Source organism: Rhineura floridana, chromosome 8 (assembly GCF_030035675.1).
Source record: "Rhineura floridana isolate rRhiFlo1 chromosome 8, rRhiFlo1.hap2, whole genome shotgun sequence".
Taxonomy (NCBI): Eukaryota; Metazoa; Chordata; class Lepidosauria; order Squamata; family Rhineuridae; genus Rhineura; species Rhineura floridana.
The window spans coordinates 147,534-166,655 of record NC_084487.1 but is presented as its reverse complement, the minus strand read 5'-3'; the positions used below and the strand labels follow the sequence as shown (position 1 = coordinate 166,655).

Sequence of the window (19,122 nt, the reverse complement as noted above, 5' to 3'; positions counted from 1 at the left end):
CGTCTACCCTAGGCATAGGATACGCATCTGGGACAGTAATTTTATTGATTAGCCGATAATCAATGCAAAACCTTGTCGTTCCATCTTTTTTCAGAACCAGGACAATACTTGAGGCCCAGGGACTGATGGATTCCCTGATCACTCCTAATTACAGCATCTCTTCCACCTCCTTTTTGATCTCATTCAAAACTTTCCCATTCACACGGTACGGAACAGAGCTGATTGGGGCATGATCTCCAGTATCAATGGAATGTATAACTATACTGGTTCGGCCAGGTTTGTTGCTAAAGAGATTCCTATAGGTTTTCAAAACTCTCAGAATCTCCTCTTTTACTTCCTCCTTCACCTCCTCTGACCATTCCACTTGATCTACCCCTCCTTTGTCTTTGCTTTCCTGTACCAAATCTGGAAGTTCAGGCCCACTTCCCTCAGGGAATAAGGTAACTTGCAACACCTTTGCATCCCTGGTATGGTAAGGCTTCAACATATTTACATGAACCACTTTGCTTTTGTTTAATTGGTCTGTGGTGATTACATATGTCACTCTGTCAAGCCTTTCTCTGATGGTATATGGTCCTTCCCAGTTAGCCTGTAATTTGTCATGTTTCCTGGGTATGAACGCCATAACCATATCTCCCACATCATACACACGTTCTCTGGCTGTTCTGTCATACCAGTAACTTTGCTTCTCCTGTGCATGACTCAAATTCTCTTTCACTACTTCCATCGTTGATGTTAATTTATTGCGGAATTCCAATACAAAATCTACTACAGAAGTTTTGTACTCTCCCAGAGTTCCTTCCCATGAATTTTTAGCAGTTCCAAAGGTCCCCTCACTTTTCTAGTAAACATTAGTTCAAAGGGTGAGAAGCCTGTTGACTCCTGAGGGACTTCTCTGTATGCAAATAAGAAGCATCCCAAACGTTCATCCCAGTCTTATGGGTGATCTTGAACATAGCTTCTTATCATGACCTTCAAAACTCCATTGAATCTCTCAGTTAGCCCATTAGTGGCGGGATGGTAAGTAGTGGTCTTTAGATGTTTTAGACCACAACATTTCCACATACATTGCATCACTTCTCCCATGAATACACTGCCTTGATCTGTCAGCACTTCATGAGGGAAACCCAGCCTCATAAAGATTTTTAATAAAGCCTCTGCCACTACAGGGGCTTCTACAGATCTCAGTGCTTCTGCGTCTGGGTACCTGGTGGCAAAATCCACCACCACCACTAGATATTTCTTGCCATGCCTTGTGGGTTTGGAAAAAGGGCCCACCAAATCTATTCCCACTCTATAAAAGGGTTGTCCAATTATAGGAAGGGGCTTTAAGGGTGCCTTGGTCTTTACTCCACTCTTTCCCACCTTTTGGCATATTCCACAAGATAGACAATGTTGTTTTACATCCTTGGAGATATTTGGCCAATAATAATGTGCAGCCAATCTCCTCTTGGTCTTTTTTATTCCCAGATTTCCTGCACATGGGACATCGTGGGCTACCTCTAGCAATCTGGTTCTGTATTTGCTAGGTACTATCAATTGCTTCACTGGTTCACATTCATCCTTTCTTTCAGCAGGCATCCACAGTCTATATAAAATCCCATTCTCACACACAACTTGATTCCTCAGTTTGTCAGTGAAAGGAATCTGTTGGGTCAGCGCTTGTTCCTTTATCTGCTTCAGACTTATATCTTTATGCAGCTCTTCCCTGAATTGATCTGCTTCTTCCCCAGAGACCACTTGATACAGTTTGTCTTCTTCAGCAGGCCTGCTAGTGGTTGCTATGGTGACCTGAGGCTGGTTAACAGATTCCACCCTGTTTGTTTCAGCCCCCTTAATATGGCTTCTTTTTCTCTGCCAATTTGCTGTCTGGTCACTACATAGATCTTTCCTTGGGCGCCCATTACATCCCTTCCCAGTATTACTGGTTCTTGTTGCTGGGCATTAATGCCTACTTTATATCTGCCCTCTCGGCCTCTCCAAGTCATTTCCACCAGGGCCACAGGCAAACTTTCTGGTTGACCCCTCACTCCTTGGATAGTCACAGTTTCCTGAGGTAATATTACCTCAGATTTTATTAAATCTGGCCTCAGTAATGTCTGAGCGGCACCAGTATCAAGCAATGCCCAATAATTTGCCCCTTGTACTCTCACTTCCTCTCTCAGACTTGAATCAAGGTCTGTTACTTCTGTCCAGTTTATCTGGCGAAACTGAACCTTTTTCGCTGTTTCTAAAGCCTTGGGCTCTGTTTTCACTGCCCTTGTCTGAGCAGGATTACTAATGGGGTTGGCAACCTCACATTGAAAACGTAGGTGCCCTGGTCTACCACATTTGTAGCATAATTTCTCCTCACTTTTAGGGTACACAGATCCACTCTGGGGTGTCCTGTGCCGTTCAGATTTTAATGGAGGACTCACTCGCTGTGGTACCACATCCCTTCTGCCAGCACTATATGGTCTGGGTTTAAACTCTCTTGATGTTTTCCCCACCCAGCCAGTTCTATTGGAGGCGAAGTGATCCGCCATCTCTGCAGCCTCCTGCACAGATGTAGGGGAACGGTCTTTGACCAGGAGCCTTATTTCTGGTGGTAACTGATGGTATAATTGATCCAGTATCATGAGGCTTTTCACCTCTTCCACTGACTGAGCTTTGGCACTACTCATCCACTTTCCAAATATGTCCATCAACTTTGCTCCCAGTTCCACAAAAGACCTCCCTGTCTATATCTGGCAGGTTCTGAAAAGCTTTCTAAAATAATCAGGCCCCAGTCTGAATCTTTTAAACACTGCTTCTTTGAATTCAGCATAGGTGACGGGCCTGTCTGAGGGGAAATATTGGTATACCTCAGCCAATTCCCCTTTAATCAGGTTTGATAAATACTGCATGTATTTATCTTCAGGTAGCCCCCACAACTGAGCTGCTTTTTCAAAGGTGCTGAGGTAAATTTGAGGATCTTGACCAGGCTCATAGACAGCAAAGTCCTTTGGAGTAATTTTTATTTTTGCTCCATCTCTCTCTTTCCTTGTCTCCTCAGAGTGAAATTTCTCTCTATCAAATTTTAACTTTTCTACTTGTAATTCAGCATCCAATGCTCGTTGCTTCTCCCTCTCCTCAAACCCCAATCTCATTCTCTCAATTTCCAACTCCCGCTGTTTATCTTTTTCCTCAGCCTCCATCCTCAATCTCTCAGCTTCCAACTCTCTCTCTTATTTATTGAAAATAAAACAGCCGATATCATAATGCCGTTGTATAAATCTATGGTGCGGCCGCATTTGGAATACTGCGTACAGTTCTGGTCGCCTCATCTCAGAAAGGATATTATAGAGTTGGAAAAGGTTCAGAAGAGGGCAACCAGAATGATCAAGGGGATGGAGCGACTCCCTTACGAGGAAAGGTTGCAGCATTTGGGGCTTTTTAGTTTAGAGAAAAGGCGGGTCAGAGGAGACATGATAGAAGTGTATAAAATTATGCATGGCATTGAGAAAGTGGATAGAGAAAAGTTCTTCTCCCTCTCTCATAATACTAGAACTCGTGGACATTCAAAGAAGCTGAATGTTGGAAGATTCAGGACAGACAAAAGGAAGTACTTCTTTACTCAGCGCATAGTTAAACTATGGAATTTGCTCCCACAAGATGCAGTAATGGCCACCAGCTTGGATGGCTTTAAAAGAAGATTAGACCAATTCATGGAGGACAGGGCTATCAATGGCTACTAGCCATGATGGCTGTGCTCTGCCACCCTAGTCAGAGGCAGCATGCTTCTGAAAACCAGTTGCCGGAAGCCTCAGGAGGGGAGAGTGTTCTTGCACTCGGGTCCTGCTTGCGGGCTTCCCCCAGGCACCTGGTAGGCCACTGTGAGAACAGGATGCTGGACTAGATGGGCCACTGGCCTGATCCAGCAGGCTCTTCTTATGTTCTTATGTTCTCTCTGCTTGTCTTTTTCCTCAGCCTCCATCCTCAATCTCTCAGCTTCCAACTCTCTCTGTTTTTCCTTCTCTGCACCTTCCATCCTCAACTTCTCTCTCAAGTACTCTATATAAGCGGGATTGCTTAAATATCCTTCTGGGGTCTCTTCTCTGACAGGTTGTTTTTGCTGGGCAGTTGCAAATCCTATAAGCGCTACCCTCAATTCATCTACCCCTTTACCCTCATGAGGTAAATTAAATGTTATGCACTTCTCCACCAGCTCCTCTCTTTTCATTTTTATGTATTCAGCCATGGTGTTTGAGTTCACTCACTCTTTGCCACACACTCTTTGCCAGTCACTCTCACAAGTAATCTTGTTTTGTTATTTCTGTTTGCCACACCACTGTATCTGGATTCTCTGTTGTTCGTATCCCACCACTACTGACACCACATGTGACAGCCTTCCCTGGCTCTCCCTGTCAGGTTCCTACCTGCTCGTGGTTACTGCCTGTCTCTAGGCACCACCAGGGACTCCACCAGTCCGGACCGCTCTCTCTTATGATTTCTCTCCCCGCTCTAGCACAGATCTCAACAGATCCCCCTGCTAGGCAACCACCAGTAACGTCCCAATACTAGTATTCCCAGAGACTCTGAATACTGTTATTGTTATTCTCTTCACCGCTGCCACCATTTGTTACAGTTCCCCTTCAGCCTTGGTCATTACCTTACCCTCCCTTCTGGTCTGTGAAACCCCAGCCAATGATCAGGCCTTTGGTAAACCAAATTAAGTATTTATTACAGATAACAAAGCTAACAAGATTAACAAGATTTCTTCTTAAGGCACATAAGCATATGGTTTTACTCAATACTAATCCGAACTCCACCCACCTCCTTCTTCACTCTCTCCTGGCAAACAACTCTCTCAAACCCCACCAAGCAATCCACTCTTTCTCTTCTCCCCCCAGATTCCACAATTCACCACCTCACATTCACCCAGATTTACCTGTCATCCTTTCATTTATACTGTCAGCCATTTTAAACATTCAGCCAATCATCAAGCATTCTATTGCCCATTCACTCCCCCTCCTCTTTCACTACTTACCATGTATACTCTAAACAACCAGCACTTACCATATATATACTAATATATAGGAACATCACATTCCCAGTCTGCAGACCTGGTCTTTCAAGGGCAATTATACCCCATTGAGCACCAGGTCAACATCCCCCAACCCTCTGTTGTCTCCCACAAATAGTACCTTGGTTTTGTCCGGGTTCAGCTTCAGCTTGTTCCTTCCCATCCAGCCATTCACTTAACAACAACGACAACATTTTTCCCGCGGTCAACCAATTGTTAAAGAATATATAATTGTATAAATACATACTTATATTTATTTGTAAAAATATGTATACACTGTCCCTCATGCAAAATATCACAGTGGTGTACAAATTTAGAGAAGAGATAAAATGCCATTAAAAACAGTACAGACCAATCATAAAAACAGACTGACATCTTAAAAGTTTAATCCACTGAATAGGCCTGTCAGCATTAAAAAAGTCTGAAAGAGATGTCTGAAAGTCAAAAGCGAGGAAGCCTGCTGTATCTCTGCTTGGAGAGTGCTCCACAGGATGGGACCAGCAATGCTTAATGCCTGCCTTCTAGTTGAAGCCATCTGGGCTTCGGACACATACAGGACAGCTAGCAGTGCTCCCCTGGATAATCTCAATGATCGAGCTGGGATAGGCAGTCCTTAAGGTATCCTGGACCCAAGTTGTTCAGGGCTTTGTATGTTTATAGGAATATATCTCTCTCAAAGCTTTGCTATGAAAATTATTTCAAATCAGAATTCTTGCAAATATATTATAAATATGACAACTCAGTATCATACACTTCCTTTATTATATATTTATTTATTGCACTTGTATACCGCCCCATAGCCGAAGCTCTCTGGGCGGTTTACAGCAATCAAAAACATTAAAACAAATATACAATTTAAAATACATATTTTAAAAACAATTCAAAACACAATTTTAAAATTTAAAACAATATAAAAACAATTTGAAACACATGCTAAACATTATTTAGCTATTAATAAAAAAAGTCACAGGAATTATTAACATACTATTAATATGTACTTTCTAGGGGTATTTGCCCAAAAATAGTTAATTACAACTTTGATTTTATATTTTACTGGCATTTATTCCAGCTGCCAAGTTTGTATTATGTCCATTCATTGTGTTATTATTCATGAAATAATTAATGTTTTAAAATGGAAAAATGTCTTCCCTGCATCACTTGGCCTTTGTCGTCACCTGTAGGGTTGGTTTGAAGATGTGACAGTAGTGAAAGAATTTTCCCCCATGGGAACATATTTAACCCTTTTTGTGGTTCAAGGCTGTGTGTCTCAATTAAGAATTGCTCCAAGAATCCCCATATATAGTTTCATTAGTTATTATTGTTTATTAAATTTTTATCCTACCCTTCCTCCCAAAGGGAACCCAGGGCAGCAAACAAATGCTAAAGCACTAAAAAATATTTAAAAAACAATTCCAATACAGACGCAGACTAGGATAAGGTCTACTTAAAAGGCTTGTTTAAAGAGAAAGGGCTTCAGTAGGTGCCGAAAAGATAACAGAGCATTGTTCTCAGGTAAAGCCTCTAAGCTGCTTTTAAAATGCTTGGAAGTATTGCTTTTAAAATACTTGGAAGAAACAAATAACCAGTAACAGATGGCATACCAATAGAGTTGCTACAAGCTACTGAGATGGCATCTGTCCAAATTTTGACAAAAATTTGTCAAGAAATATGGAAAACTAAACAAAGGCCCACAGACTGGAAGCGTTCCATATACATCCCAATTCCAAAGAAAGTGGATCCCAGGGAATGCAGTAATTATCAAACTATTGCCTTAATATCCCATGCAAGTAAAGTAATGCTCAAGATTGTACAACAAAGGCTCTTGCCATATATGGAGCGAGAAATGCCAGACGTCCAAGCTGGATTTAGAAAGGGAAGACGCACCAGAGATCATATCGGAAACATACATTGGATAATGGAACAGAGCAAGGAATTTCAGAAGAAAATCACCCTGTGCTTTATAGATTACAGCAAAGCTTTGACTGTGTAGATCATGAAAAACTATGGAATGCTTTAAAAGAAATAGGGGTGCCACATCATCTGATTGTCCTGATGCTCAGCCTATACTCTGGACAAGTGGCTGTTACAAAGGGACCTTGAACTTCCTCATGAGCAGAGCTCACTAGAAATCCAAATTCCCCAAAAGAGAGCAGCAGGATCTTTTGCTGGAGTTACCCGCACGTCACCCCCAGAACATGTATAATTTTACCCTTAACCCAATAACTCATACACTGAAAGTAAGATAAAGAGTGGTTTTATTAAGAGAAGGAACAAGGAAAAAAATATTGCAGTTTACAATTGTAGTTAATAATGAGTAATTTTCTAACTATTATTCATTCATTCATTCAGCAACACTGGATAGACTAAAGCAAAGAGACTAGCCCTATAAACACTTTCTCATTAAACTCACCCACACAGAAAGAAAGAAAAAAGGAAAGAAAAGAAAACCCAGATAGTTGCATATACCTTTCCTGGAGAGTTGCTGCAAGCCTAAAACTGAGAGAGACCTTTCATATCTAGTCCAATGAGCAAAAGCTCTACCCTTTGTAACCAGCACCAGATTTGAAAGTTCTCACCCAAATCCATAGCTCTGAAATTGTCCCAAAGATGCTAGCGTGCATTGATAAGAAAAGCAGTTGTTGCAGCCCCCCAGAAGAGGAACTGAACTCCCCTTCTCACTCCTCATGTTTTATACCTTTTCCTAACTAAACTGACCCCAAAGTAAACCCAAAGTAAATGTGATCAGGAAGGTGGGAGCCCACTCATTTCCTGATCAGTTCCCAGATAATAGGTGTGATCTCCTGCTGTAGATTCCTGATGATTCCTCAAGGTTAAGATTATCATAATCCTTGTGTACAACAGTTTCTTTGTTTGACAGGAGTTTATCCTGTCTTCTCCAGAGGCTTAGAAATGCACAACACCTCCTAGTTTGAAAGGAGCTATTCTGTTTCCTCGTGATGGCCTAGATTATCATAAACATTTCCTTTGTTTGAAAGGAGCACCTATTCTTACTGGGTGACAAATCCCAAATTTCCATGAGTCAGGAAGTCTATACCTTCAGGCATTGCAAGATACGTACTCAGAGGTCACAGAGGGGCTGTTTCCCAGGAATCTTTGCTGTTGCAGGCCTTTTCAAACTCTGGTTCACTGAGATGAATCAAAGATTAAAAATTCCCAATATTTGACACCTCATAACAAGGCTACTGTAAGGACAGAATATGGAAAAATCGATTGGTTCCTAATAGAAAAGGGTGTGAGACAAGGGTGTATTTTATTACCCTATTTATTTAATCTGTATGCAGAACATATACAGAAAGAGGGATTGGACCAAGATGAAGGAGGTGTGAAAACTGGAGGGAGAAATATCAATATTTTAAGATATGCAGATGATACCATACTGCTAGCAGAAACCAGTAATGATTTGAAATGAATGCTGATGAAAGTTAAAGAGGAAAGCACAAAAGCAGGACTACAGCTGAACAAAAAGACTAAAGTAATGACAACAGAAGATTTATGTAACTTTACAGTTGACAATGAGGACATTGAACTTGTCAAGGATTATCAATACCTTGGCACAGTCATTAACCAAAATGGAGACAATAGTCAAGAAAGCAGAAGAAGGCTAGGACTGGGGAGGGCAGCTATGAGATAACTAGAAAAGGTCCTCAAATGCAAAGATACCACCAGCTAAACTTTTGTGTTGTAGTACTGACTCTGCCTCCAGGAGAGTTAACCCATTCCTGTCTGCTCCACTTTCTGCTGACCAGAAGGACACTTGCAATATGTTGTCTTAAGGATCATCCAATTAGATATGTAATCCTTCATAGCAAATGTTCTTAAACCTTCCACCTTGATAGGGTAGCGCAGATGACAGTGGTAAGTTGCCGCATGAGTGGATGGGGTGAAATGGCCTTGTGATAAAGAGAGTCCCTGGCCTATCTCATCCATAGATTAAACAGCAGAAAGTGGGATGCTTGATACTTGATGCCTCAAAATGGAGCTTGAAATACTGTTTTAAGCTTCTTAACTGAAAGACAAGCATGTTCCTTCATGTGGCTGCTTAATTGGCTATTTGGCATACTTATTCGTCTTCTGACTCTGCTGGTTTTGTGCCTTATCTCCCAGACTGGATGATTCCAAGGAAGATTTCTTTGGGTATCTCACAAGCAAGTATGGATCTGGCAAAAAAGGCAAGTAAGTAAAACATCCTGGCTAGCAAGGCTAGGAAAGACCCCCACCCCCGTTTCTCTCTCATTTACAGTCTGTGCATGGGTCCATGAAGAGCTGGTGCCAGTCAGAGGCACTGGGCTAGCTGGACCCATGCCCTATCCCTGGTATCATCAGGCAGTTCGTCCACATGTTCATCCAGTGGGCAGGAGGAGCTTCCTGAACATTGGGTCACTTATAAATGGCCTCTCTTTACCACATCCTTATTGGTGCCAACTCTGTGCAGCTGTTGGCTTCCCACTCAGGGTAGCCTCCAGGCATATGGCGTCTCAGCTGGATTGCCCAAGGCCTCCACAAGACACCTGCTCCCTCCCTGCTGGAAGAATCTGCCCTACAATGCAGGCCGCTGGGCTGGGGAGTGGTTGATGGATACAGTGCTGGGATTTTGGCATCTTCCTGATCTGTATTAGGGTGATGTGCCAGATGGGGGGGGGGTTCATTCGTGTTGCAATAGTTCTGGGGAAGAGCGAGGTGCCGGAGTCTGGCCACTGTCACATTCTCTAAATAAAATTATCGGCCCTTTTGGCAATGCACAGTTTGACTCCCAGGAAGTGGTTCTGAAATGGAGTTTTTAAAAGTTCTTATTGAATTTCAGGACCAAGGCCTGTTCAGGTGCAGAAGGTACCTGGGTTGTCTGGAAAGGAAGCCTCTTGCTCTCTGTCTTTGTTGTCTCCGTTAGTGTTCAGTGACAGTGACGATGATTCAGTCTTTGTCAAAGATACACCAAGGCATCCCCATCAGCCCAGGCAAATGGACCACTACCAAAAGAGGACTTGGAAGGGCACGCCAACACCTGCCTGTTCCCAGAAGGATCCTGTTGCACCCAGGGACAGACCAGATTCTTCCTTGAGTGAGGGAGAAAGGAGTTCCACACCAGAGAATGCCAAGGGTATAATCCAGAGCTGTCAGCTGAGAGCAGATGCAGTGCTGGGATCAGATACCTCAGACGAGGAGATTGACAGCCTCATTGTGCGTGTTAAGCAAAGAATGGTCTTTTCTGCAAACGGGAAGAGCAGTGCTGGTAAGAGGAAAGTGGCTCCTTTCGCATGTTGATTCAGAAAACGTTCTGTGCCAGAAGAGGGAGTTGCAGCACTCAGGGAGGGGAGAAGGTGCTTCTGTGTCCTTAAATAATTTCTGCACCTAAACCAGGGCCCAGTTACGATCGCCTAAGAGCTCTTCAGCCACAATCACCAGACAGATTGTTGTGGCTTTAGATGTTGGTTTGGTTGGGGAAAAGGAAATGGAAACATTTTGTATAGTAGAAATAATATATATATTTTAAAAAATGAGAGATGTATTAGACTGTTGAGGAAAGGCTGTTGCCCCTCTGTCTGTCTGTCTGTCTGTCTGGGGAAAGAGTGAGGACAAGGAGGGTCTGGTTGGCTGCTCTATACCCACTTGACACATTTTGGGTGTGGCATCGTGCATGCGTGTGTGTGTGCGCAAAGCAAAGAGAAAGAGATTTCCCAAAACTGCAGCTACAGAACCACTTTTTTGCCTTGTAGAAAGTGAGGACTTGCAAATTAAAGGGGAAAAGTCAGGCAGCAAAGAAACTTCATTCAGGTGTAAGTGAGAAGAGTGAAAGCCAGTCATACCTCTAGACTTCCCCCAAAAACTTTGTCTGTGAGCGCCCATTCCCAGCAGAATCAAGTGCTATGTGAAGCAGTTGTCTCTGGGTTTTGGATTGCGTATTTAATGATGTACAAGGCTGTCTGTCCTGGAGGGCTGAATGAAGATTCTTCATTAAAGCATTCTCCACAAGCTTGAAGAGAGTCTGCGGGACTTTCCCTATTTTGTTGGTAGCAAATTCTCAGAGCATGCAGATTTATATTGTCATTTATTTAGAATTTTAAGTAATATTAATACAATTCTGGGCCTGGAAAAAAGACCTGCGTGAGGACTGTTGTGTCAGAAATGCGTGGAAAGGAGGAAATTGTTAACTTTTTAAGGCCTGCTAAATGAATGGGACTGACAGTCAGGGTCAAAAGAGGTTAGCTTTTGAAGCTTAGGGACAATGGGGTTTGCCAGAGGCCCCTGCATGGTGTGGGGAAAGCAGTTGGAGAGAGAGGGTTGTCTTTCTCTGTCTTATAGGACAGAGTCACCCAGTAATATGGATGGGTGGAGGGTTCGGGGCAGGCAGAAGTATTGCTGATTCACACGGGGTGCCTGATGAAGGTCACTGGCTCAGATAGCTTTGAAAGGGGATGTGCTGAACACTTGGTTTGTGACTGGCAGAAGAGAGAAAGTTCAAGCCTTCCCTTGGAAGCCGCCGCACAGCTGCGAAGAGTGAGAGTTCCCTTCCCATGTGTCCGAGACCTCCTGCTCCCGACATGCCGATTTCTGCACCAGTTCCCAAGAGCAAGGTGCTCAGTGATGTCACCCTGTTGCACCAGACACAGGCGAGGTACGTCGTTGTTTTTGCTGCGATTTGGCCAGCTTTTGGCTTCTGTCAAAGTGGTGAGCCTGGAAAATCCAGCATGTTCCAGCTTCTGCTCCTGGGGAAGAACCCGCTGACTTCCATTAATGTCGACATTCTGCAGAATGCGTGGCGTGCTTTATTTGCATTACCAGCTGGTGTACATGGTTTGCCCCCATGCCCTTCTGTTTGTCCTCATAACAACCCCACACCCTGGGCTCCTACTGGGAGGAAGGGCAGGATATAAATCAAATGAATAAATAAATACATAAACCCTGTAATAACTAGTCCACAGTGAGTTTCATGAGCTGAGTGGGGATTTGGACCCTTGTTTCCCTAATCCAAGGTGGGAAACCTCCAGCCTGCAAGTCTGATCAGGCCTGCCAGGCCTCCCTGTTTCTCTTGACAAGCCATTTCGGCCAAGTCACGCCTACCTGCCCTACACCTGACATCATGTATGATGTCAGATTTGGAGCAAGTAAAGTCATAGCTAAGCCAAAAAGGAGTTTTCAGGCACTGCTGATCAGCTGATAGGTGGCACCTGCAAAGCCCTTGGCAAAGTGCTTCGAAGCTTTGACTTATCAGCTGACTGTTGGGGCTTCAAAGCACAACACAGGACTCTGCAAGCACCAATGTTCAGGTGATTGGTGGGACTCGAAAAGAGCTCTGCACAGCTGAAGCCCTTACAATCAGCTGGGATCAGTCAGGAACTCCCTAGCACAGGGGAGAGGGTTGGAGGACGTGACTTGTAATCAAAATGCTCCCTCCAGTGTTTTATGTACAAACTACTTCCTCTGGAAAGAAAAAGTGCTCCATTTTAAAAACAACATTTTTTTCTTTCCAGAGGAAGCAGTTTCAGTTCAAAGCACTGGACAAAGAGCTTTGAATCCAAGCTGCGGAGGGGAAAATGCGCTGTTTTTAGCAATCATAAAATTGTACAGTTGAAGGGGCCTATAAGGCGACAGAGTCCAACCCCCTGTTCAATGCAGGAATCCAAATTAAAACATACCTGACAGGTGGCTGTCCAGGGGTTTCTTGAATGCCTCCAATGTTGGAGAGCCCACCGCCTCCCTAGGTCATTGGTTCCAGTTAGGAAGATTTTCCTGATGTTCAGTCCAAACCTAGCTTCCTGTAACTTGAGCCCATTATTCTGTGTCCTGCATTCTGGGACGATTGAGAAGAGATCCTGGCCCTCCTGTGTGACAACCTTTCATGTACTTGAAGAGTGCTATCCTATCTCCCCTCAGTCTTCTCTTCTCCAGGCTAAACATGCCCAGTTTTTTCAGTCTCTCCTCATAGGGCTTTGTCTCCAGTCCCCTGATCATCCTTGACTTCAAACAAACCTTTCTAGTGGGGGCGTGACTTCACCCAGCATACCTCATAAGCAACTCCATTGTACCTTGATTGAGCTTCCATTTGTTCACCCTCATCCAGTATGTTACTTGCCTTTTAAGCAGGCATTTAGAGATGTCAGCTACTTGACCTGCATTTGATAAAACACAGAAACAGGGCTGGGTACCAGCTGCGTAGTAATGGCACTTTGCCCCAAATTCCTAGTGGTTTTATGTAAATGTTATGTAAATTGGATAGGATAAATCCTACACAATCCTGCAGAACAGACATCCTTTTCTGGAACTTACCTGAGTGTTCCCAGCCCTGTACAGGTGGTCTATGAAGAGATTATAGTTGATGTATCAAATGGCACTGAAGTCCAGGATAGCTTGTGGGTCCATCGGTTCCCTTGTCTCTCCCACCACAGATCATCAGCTACAACAGCTGATGCAGTTTCTATATGATTTATGCTGAAATGCGGACTAAAGGATGGTGTTTCATCTTGTTATTCCTATTGTGAATTTTAAATTTAAATCTGGGCTTTGACAAAGGACCAAACTTAGCCACACATATAGCTTTGCTGGATAAACATATTGGCACAGAACTGCCAATATCTGGCTGTGTTTTAGAGGCTGTTGTAAGGCGCCCTGAGTTCCAGCTTTGGATGAAGGGCGGGGTAAAAATAAATATAATAATAATTGTAATCTGGAAAACTGATAGTCTCTTGCAGACTGTGTTGTATCCAGTCTAGGGGCGAAGGAATATTCCTAAACTTACTCTAATAAGGAGTTTTGGCAAGCGAAGATCTCCAAGTGCTTGTCTGGCAGCTTTAAGATCTTGACCTTTAAGAAAGAGCTTAGCATCAGAGAGCATCAAGGCACATCTCCCTGCTTTTCAGTGGTTTTCAAAGGGCATAGAACCACATCACACACCCCTTCATGACCGAGCAACTGGGAAACACAACAAGACATTTAAAAGACTTCACCTGTTGATTAACCACTCATCTTATAGGATATGTCAGCCACTTTGTACCTGGGCATTGCTTTTAGTGTGTTTTCCCACACAAATTGTTGCTGCCTTGCCTGTCTTTTATGGGTTTGGATTTTGAAAATTCTAGATGGCAGCTTTAGTGCTACAGGAAGTGGAGGGGAATGTGTGTACACATATGCTGCTAAAGGTAAAAGTTGCCTACACCAATTTTTCCTTGTATTGGGATCTGCTGTTTCTGCTCTGTGTGATCCCCACAGATGGAAACAGGAGGATGTTGCGGGGCGGGGGCGACAGGAATGTTTGGCTGGAAGTTCACAAATATCCCTTCTAGTGGTGCATTTAGATGCAAGCACAGTGATAGTCTGTTTCCCTGTTGCATATACTCCACCATTAACTGAGAAGTGTGACTTAATTCTTCAGTGGACTGTATGACCTTGGGGTGCCTGTACTGCTTGCCAAGATCATGGCTGTTCTTTTCTTTCCCTCTCTCATGGGCATTTCTCTCAGGAATTTGTGCCAGGTCCAGGGCTGCTTCTTGCAAGAGCTGTCAGACCCAGAATCCCAGCAATCAAAGCATTTCCAGAGAAAAAAGGAGGAGCTGGGACAGAACCTCTATGATTTTTATAACAGTTCTGTGTTTGAGCATCAGGTATTATGCATGAATGGGTTTGTTTCAACATCAGTCCAAGCAGGAGGCCCACAGACTTTGGCTTGGCTCACCAGCCAGCCTTTTATGGCTCCTCTCCTATGAGCCCTGTGGCCTTTTCAGAGAACTTGGAAAAGGGAGGGAAATTTGCTCTCTGTCTAGCTGCAGTGCCTCACTTGCTGCCTTTGCATAATCTCAGCGGGGCTGCGGAGACGTCGCCTGTCTTTTGCTCTTCAGAAAACCTGGTGGAGAAAAGGAAGGCTGGCTTATATCCCTCATGAGTTGAGCTATTGACAGGGGTGCAGGAAGGAGAGATGCAGCCACTGGTGAGCACAATGATGGCACTTGCAGCTCCAAACAGCATTTGACATGTCTGCCTTCCAGCACTTAGACCAGAAGTCTGCTGGGTGGTGAGAGGAAAGAGTTTGGGCACTGTCTTTGTAATTGGTTCGCTGTGTCAAGGGCAAAAGCAGCGCGAGGTTCCTTATCAGGTACAAAGATTCCTCTTGCCTGTATTCCTGCATCAACAAAGCTGAAGCTCTTGCTCAAGCTCCTCTCTTGGGGAATAAGTGAGGATAGCACTTTCCTGAGTATTGTTAAGGAAGACCACTTGGAGTGTTGTGAAAGGCAGTCAACCCTTTCCTTGCCCCCAGCACACTTGATCCTCAGCTCAGAAACCACTAAATGCAGCTGCACTGTTAACTCTGTTAAACTACTTCTGGCTGCCTCTGTTTCAGCTGGAAAGGAACTGAGCTGCTTGACACACATACACCCTTCTTTTGTTTCTCTCAGTTGCCAGAGAAAATGGAGATTGTCTGGAATAAAAAGATGCGGAAAACAGCAGGGTGCTGTGTGACTGGCCAGCTGAAGGGCCCTGAGGGGCAGCGCTATGCCCGGATAATGCTGTCAGAGAAAGTCTGTGACTCTGCAGGTAACTGAGAAAAGGAGTTTATGTTTGTGATACACAATTCAGTGTTAAGCTGTCTTCTGTCATGATTGCCATGGTTGCAGAGCCTGCAAATGCTTTCCTAGCACTCATTTTTGCCCTGTGCTGAGAGCAAGGTGTAAATCCTAGAAAACAGGAGGACACACATAACACAGGGCATGTTTGCTCTTCCCAGTCTCCTGGTCAGCAGGGAGTGGGGAGGGGTGGTTGGGAGCCCTGCAGAATGTTGCGCCTTATCAGAACGACAAATGCTGGAGGGTCTTCTTGACCCTCGCTCTGCTGAGGGAGTCAGCCTCTGGCCTCTCCTGTTTCTTCAGAAAGAAGAGAACAGGCTGGATCTCCCAGAGCTGAAGTTCTAGAGTCTTAAACTATCTCAGTTGATGATATGCATTGCTCATTGTTGTTTGTTTAATTGAAGTGATCTCCTTCTGGAGCTCAAGAAGCATGTCAGTTAATCACTCAACAAGGGAATTTGGACTTACGTGTTGCTGCAGAAGTAACTGCTTTCAAGATTTTCCGTACCTGATCTGGGTTGGAGTAGGGATCTTCTCTTAATTAGCATATAAAAGCCAATTGGATACAAGCAGATCCAAAGTCACCACATGGCATCTTGCCAGCCTATGTTCCTTCACATAATTTGGAAGACATACCAGCAGGAGGTGGAAAGTAGGTGAACCTAGTGTTGCTAAAACATAAAAACCAACAATAAAAAATATTTAAATACATTACTAGCAGGAGACTGGTGGAGGTGGTTGGACCCTTGGATGACAAGGAAGTCAATGGTGTGCTAAAGGAGGATAAAGAGATTGCATCTATCTTTACAGTGTAAGATACTGGGCAGGTCCCTGTGCCTGAATTAATAACGTACAATATATAAGAAATAAAGGAAGAAATAAAAATACAATTAAAAATCATACAGCATCTGGCACAGCACATTACAATTAGTACAACAGGCAGAAAAATCATAAAGTGGTCTGCTAAGATCGTCAGCAATCGCAAGTGGTCTGTGGGGAGAAAAAGTTTGGCAACTACTGATATAGAAGAACAAGCTTTGCTTGAAGCAGAACCAGCGTGGCTTCTGCAAAGATAAGTCCTGTCTTGCTAACCTGTTAGGAATTATTTGAGAGTGTAAACAAGCATAGAGGTAGAGGTCATCTAGTTGACATAGTGTTGTACTTTGAAAATTTTTCCAAGAAGGTACCTCACCAAAGACTTCTGAGTAAACTTAGCAGTTATGGAATAAGAGGATCAGGACCTGGCTAAGTAAACAAGAAGCAAAAAATAGGAATAAACGGACACTCTTCCCAATGTAGGGTTGTAGAATCTAGAGTCCTCCAAGGATCAGTATTGGGACCTGTGCTTTTTACCCTGTTTATAAATGGTCTAGAGTTAGAGGTGAACTCCAAAAGCACCTTTCCACACTGAGTGAATGGGCAGTAACATAGAAAACTCAGTTCAGTGTAAAGCAATGTAAAGTGATGCATGTTGGGGCAAAGAAATCTTAATTTCACATGTGCGCTCATGGGGTCTGAACTGGCGGTGGCTGACCAGGGACGAGACCTTGGGGTCATAGTGGATAGCTCAATGAAGATGTTGACGCAATGTGCAGCAGCTGTGAAAAAGTCAAATTCAATTATAGGGATCATTAGGAAAAGAATGAAAATAAAACTGCTGTACTCACAGGAGCAAGATGGAGTCCTGAGAGACAATACAGGGCAACTCCCATAGAACTGAAAAGTGGCCTCTCATAACTACTTTTTGGAAGTGGCCTTGGAGGTAAAAGTGGAACTATTGAAATACAGTTTTCCCCAACCCCCACATCTCCTTGCCCCACCCTCCAGCCTTCAAAAGGGAGCTGCCTTAGGAGAAGGACTATGAGGGGAGAGAGACTGGGTTTGCAATCAGGGGAGGCTGTTTCCACCTGCCTTGCCCCACCCTCCGGCCCTGGAGGCCTTCAAATGTAGCTTCTTTCGGAGGACTTTCTGGCCCTTTGGGTTGGGCTGTGGGGGTTTGGGGGATGGGGGAGATTTTTGTATCAGTTTGGGTGCTAGTTTTTAAATTGCTTTGGCTTTGTGGTTGAGCTTTATGCTCATTTATGTTTTGATGTACTGTATATATATGTTTTTTTCTTAATTTAGTGATTATACTCTTTATTATGCATTTTGATTATTTGTGTGAACCACTTTGAGCACATGTATATTTGTGGAAAATGCGGTATATAAATAAACTTAATAATAATCTCTGGGATGCTCCAGAAGGATGCCATGGTCAGCAGGCACCCTTATCTGTCCAAATCTGAGTGACTTTGTCCCCAAAGTTCCTCTCAGAGTTGTTACAGCATGCCTCCGAAGGTGTCAGAGCAACACTCTCTTAACCAGGTGACAAAAGCCCATTTACCGCTTGGAAAAGCTCGGCCGGATGGATACTTATGGATGCAGTGGTGATGGAGAAGGAAGCTGGTTTTGCTGGTACCTGCGTTACTGTGTCCGCATACGCGTTCGGTTACATTCAGGTGAAGAAATGCACCACCTGTGCTGTAGCCAGCGCGTCCTGTTTCAGCACATGCAGGCCACTAGAGTACCAAGGTGGTCTGTGTGCTCAACAGCGTTGGTGAGGGCACTCAGGAGCGATCGTGTTGATAGCGTCATGTCACCACCCTGCCAACACTCCACCTTTAGCAGAGGGAGATGTGGTTCCCCTTTTCTACCACCACCGTTTATAACGAAGCTGCTGTTAGGGACTCCACCTATTTCCCCCAGCCCTTGCTATAAACATCCAGGTTTCCCGTCAAGCCCACGCGCGCACACACACACACGTATCTTTATGACTTTATTTCTAACAGTCCTGGGTTAGTCACCTGTAACTTTCTCAGGTACTTCGCTGCCACCGTTGATACTGTTTCCCCCTTTTTGTTTATGTCTTGCCTCCCTTGTATTCCCTTGCATTAGAGTGGCGTCACCTACCCTGTGGAATTCCCTCCCCTTAAATATTAGACAGGTGCCATCTCTGTTTTCTTTTTGGTGTATATTGAAGACCTTCCTCTTTCAGCAAGCCTTTTAAGTAGAGACCTTATCCCAGTCTGTGTCTGTGCTGGAATTGCTTGTTAATATGTTTTTAAAGTTTTTTTTAAAAAAGATGCTTTGTTTTAATATATTTTAAAGTCTGTTTTTATGATGTTTTAGAGTGATTTAAGTGCTTTTGTTTGCTGCCCTGGGCTCCCACTGGGAGGAAGGGTGGGATATAAATCTAATAAATAAACTTCAATCCCGATCCAATTGTCACCCCTTTTGAATGTGTGTCAGTCATTCCACATTCACCCAGTCAATCACACACAGCATTCACCAACATTCCATACTCTTATTCCCTCTCCTTACTCTCACCGCTTACCATACTCACCCTATTAAAACCTCACTTACTGTAAATACTGAAATAACACAACAATTATTCACACAGAAATATGGAACATCACAGCTAGCTCTACCAAGCTCACCATTCCACAGTGTGATGAGAACCTCAACAGG

General features: G+C 43.8%; 1 protein-coding gene across 10 annotated transcripts in view; it reads left to right on the top strand.

Moving 5' to 3' along the window:
- Positions 1 to 19,122, top strand: part of LOC133390051 (germ cell nuclear acidic protein-like) — a 56,794-nt gene that overhangs the window by 27,882 nt on the left and 9,790 nt on the right. For 3 of the 10 annotated variants that reach the window (XM_061637896.1, XM_061637888.1, XM_061637895.1), the window contains 6 exons: positions 95 to 205; positions 9,170 to 9,234; positions 9,867 to 10,292; positions 11,507 to 11,675; positions 14,517 to 14,658; positions 15,448 to 15,586. In XM_061637896.1, coding sequence (XP_061493880.1) covers positions 95 to 205; positions 9,170 to 9,234; positions 9,867 to 10,292; positions 11,507 to 11,675; positions 14,517 to 14,658; positions 15,448 to 15,586 — 1,052 coding nt within the window. Of the gene's footprint in view, positions 1 to 94; positions 206 to 9,169; positions 9,239 to 9,866; positions 10,293 to 11,506; positions 11,676 to 14,516; positions 14,659 to 15,447; positions 15,587 to 19,122 lie in introns of all 10 variants that reach the window. The other 7 variants (XM_061637892.1, XM_061637897.1, XM_061637898.1 and 4 more) reach the window with 5 other exon arrangements.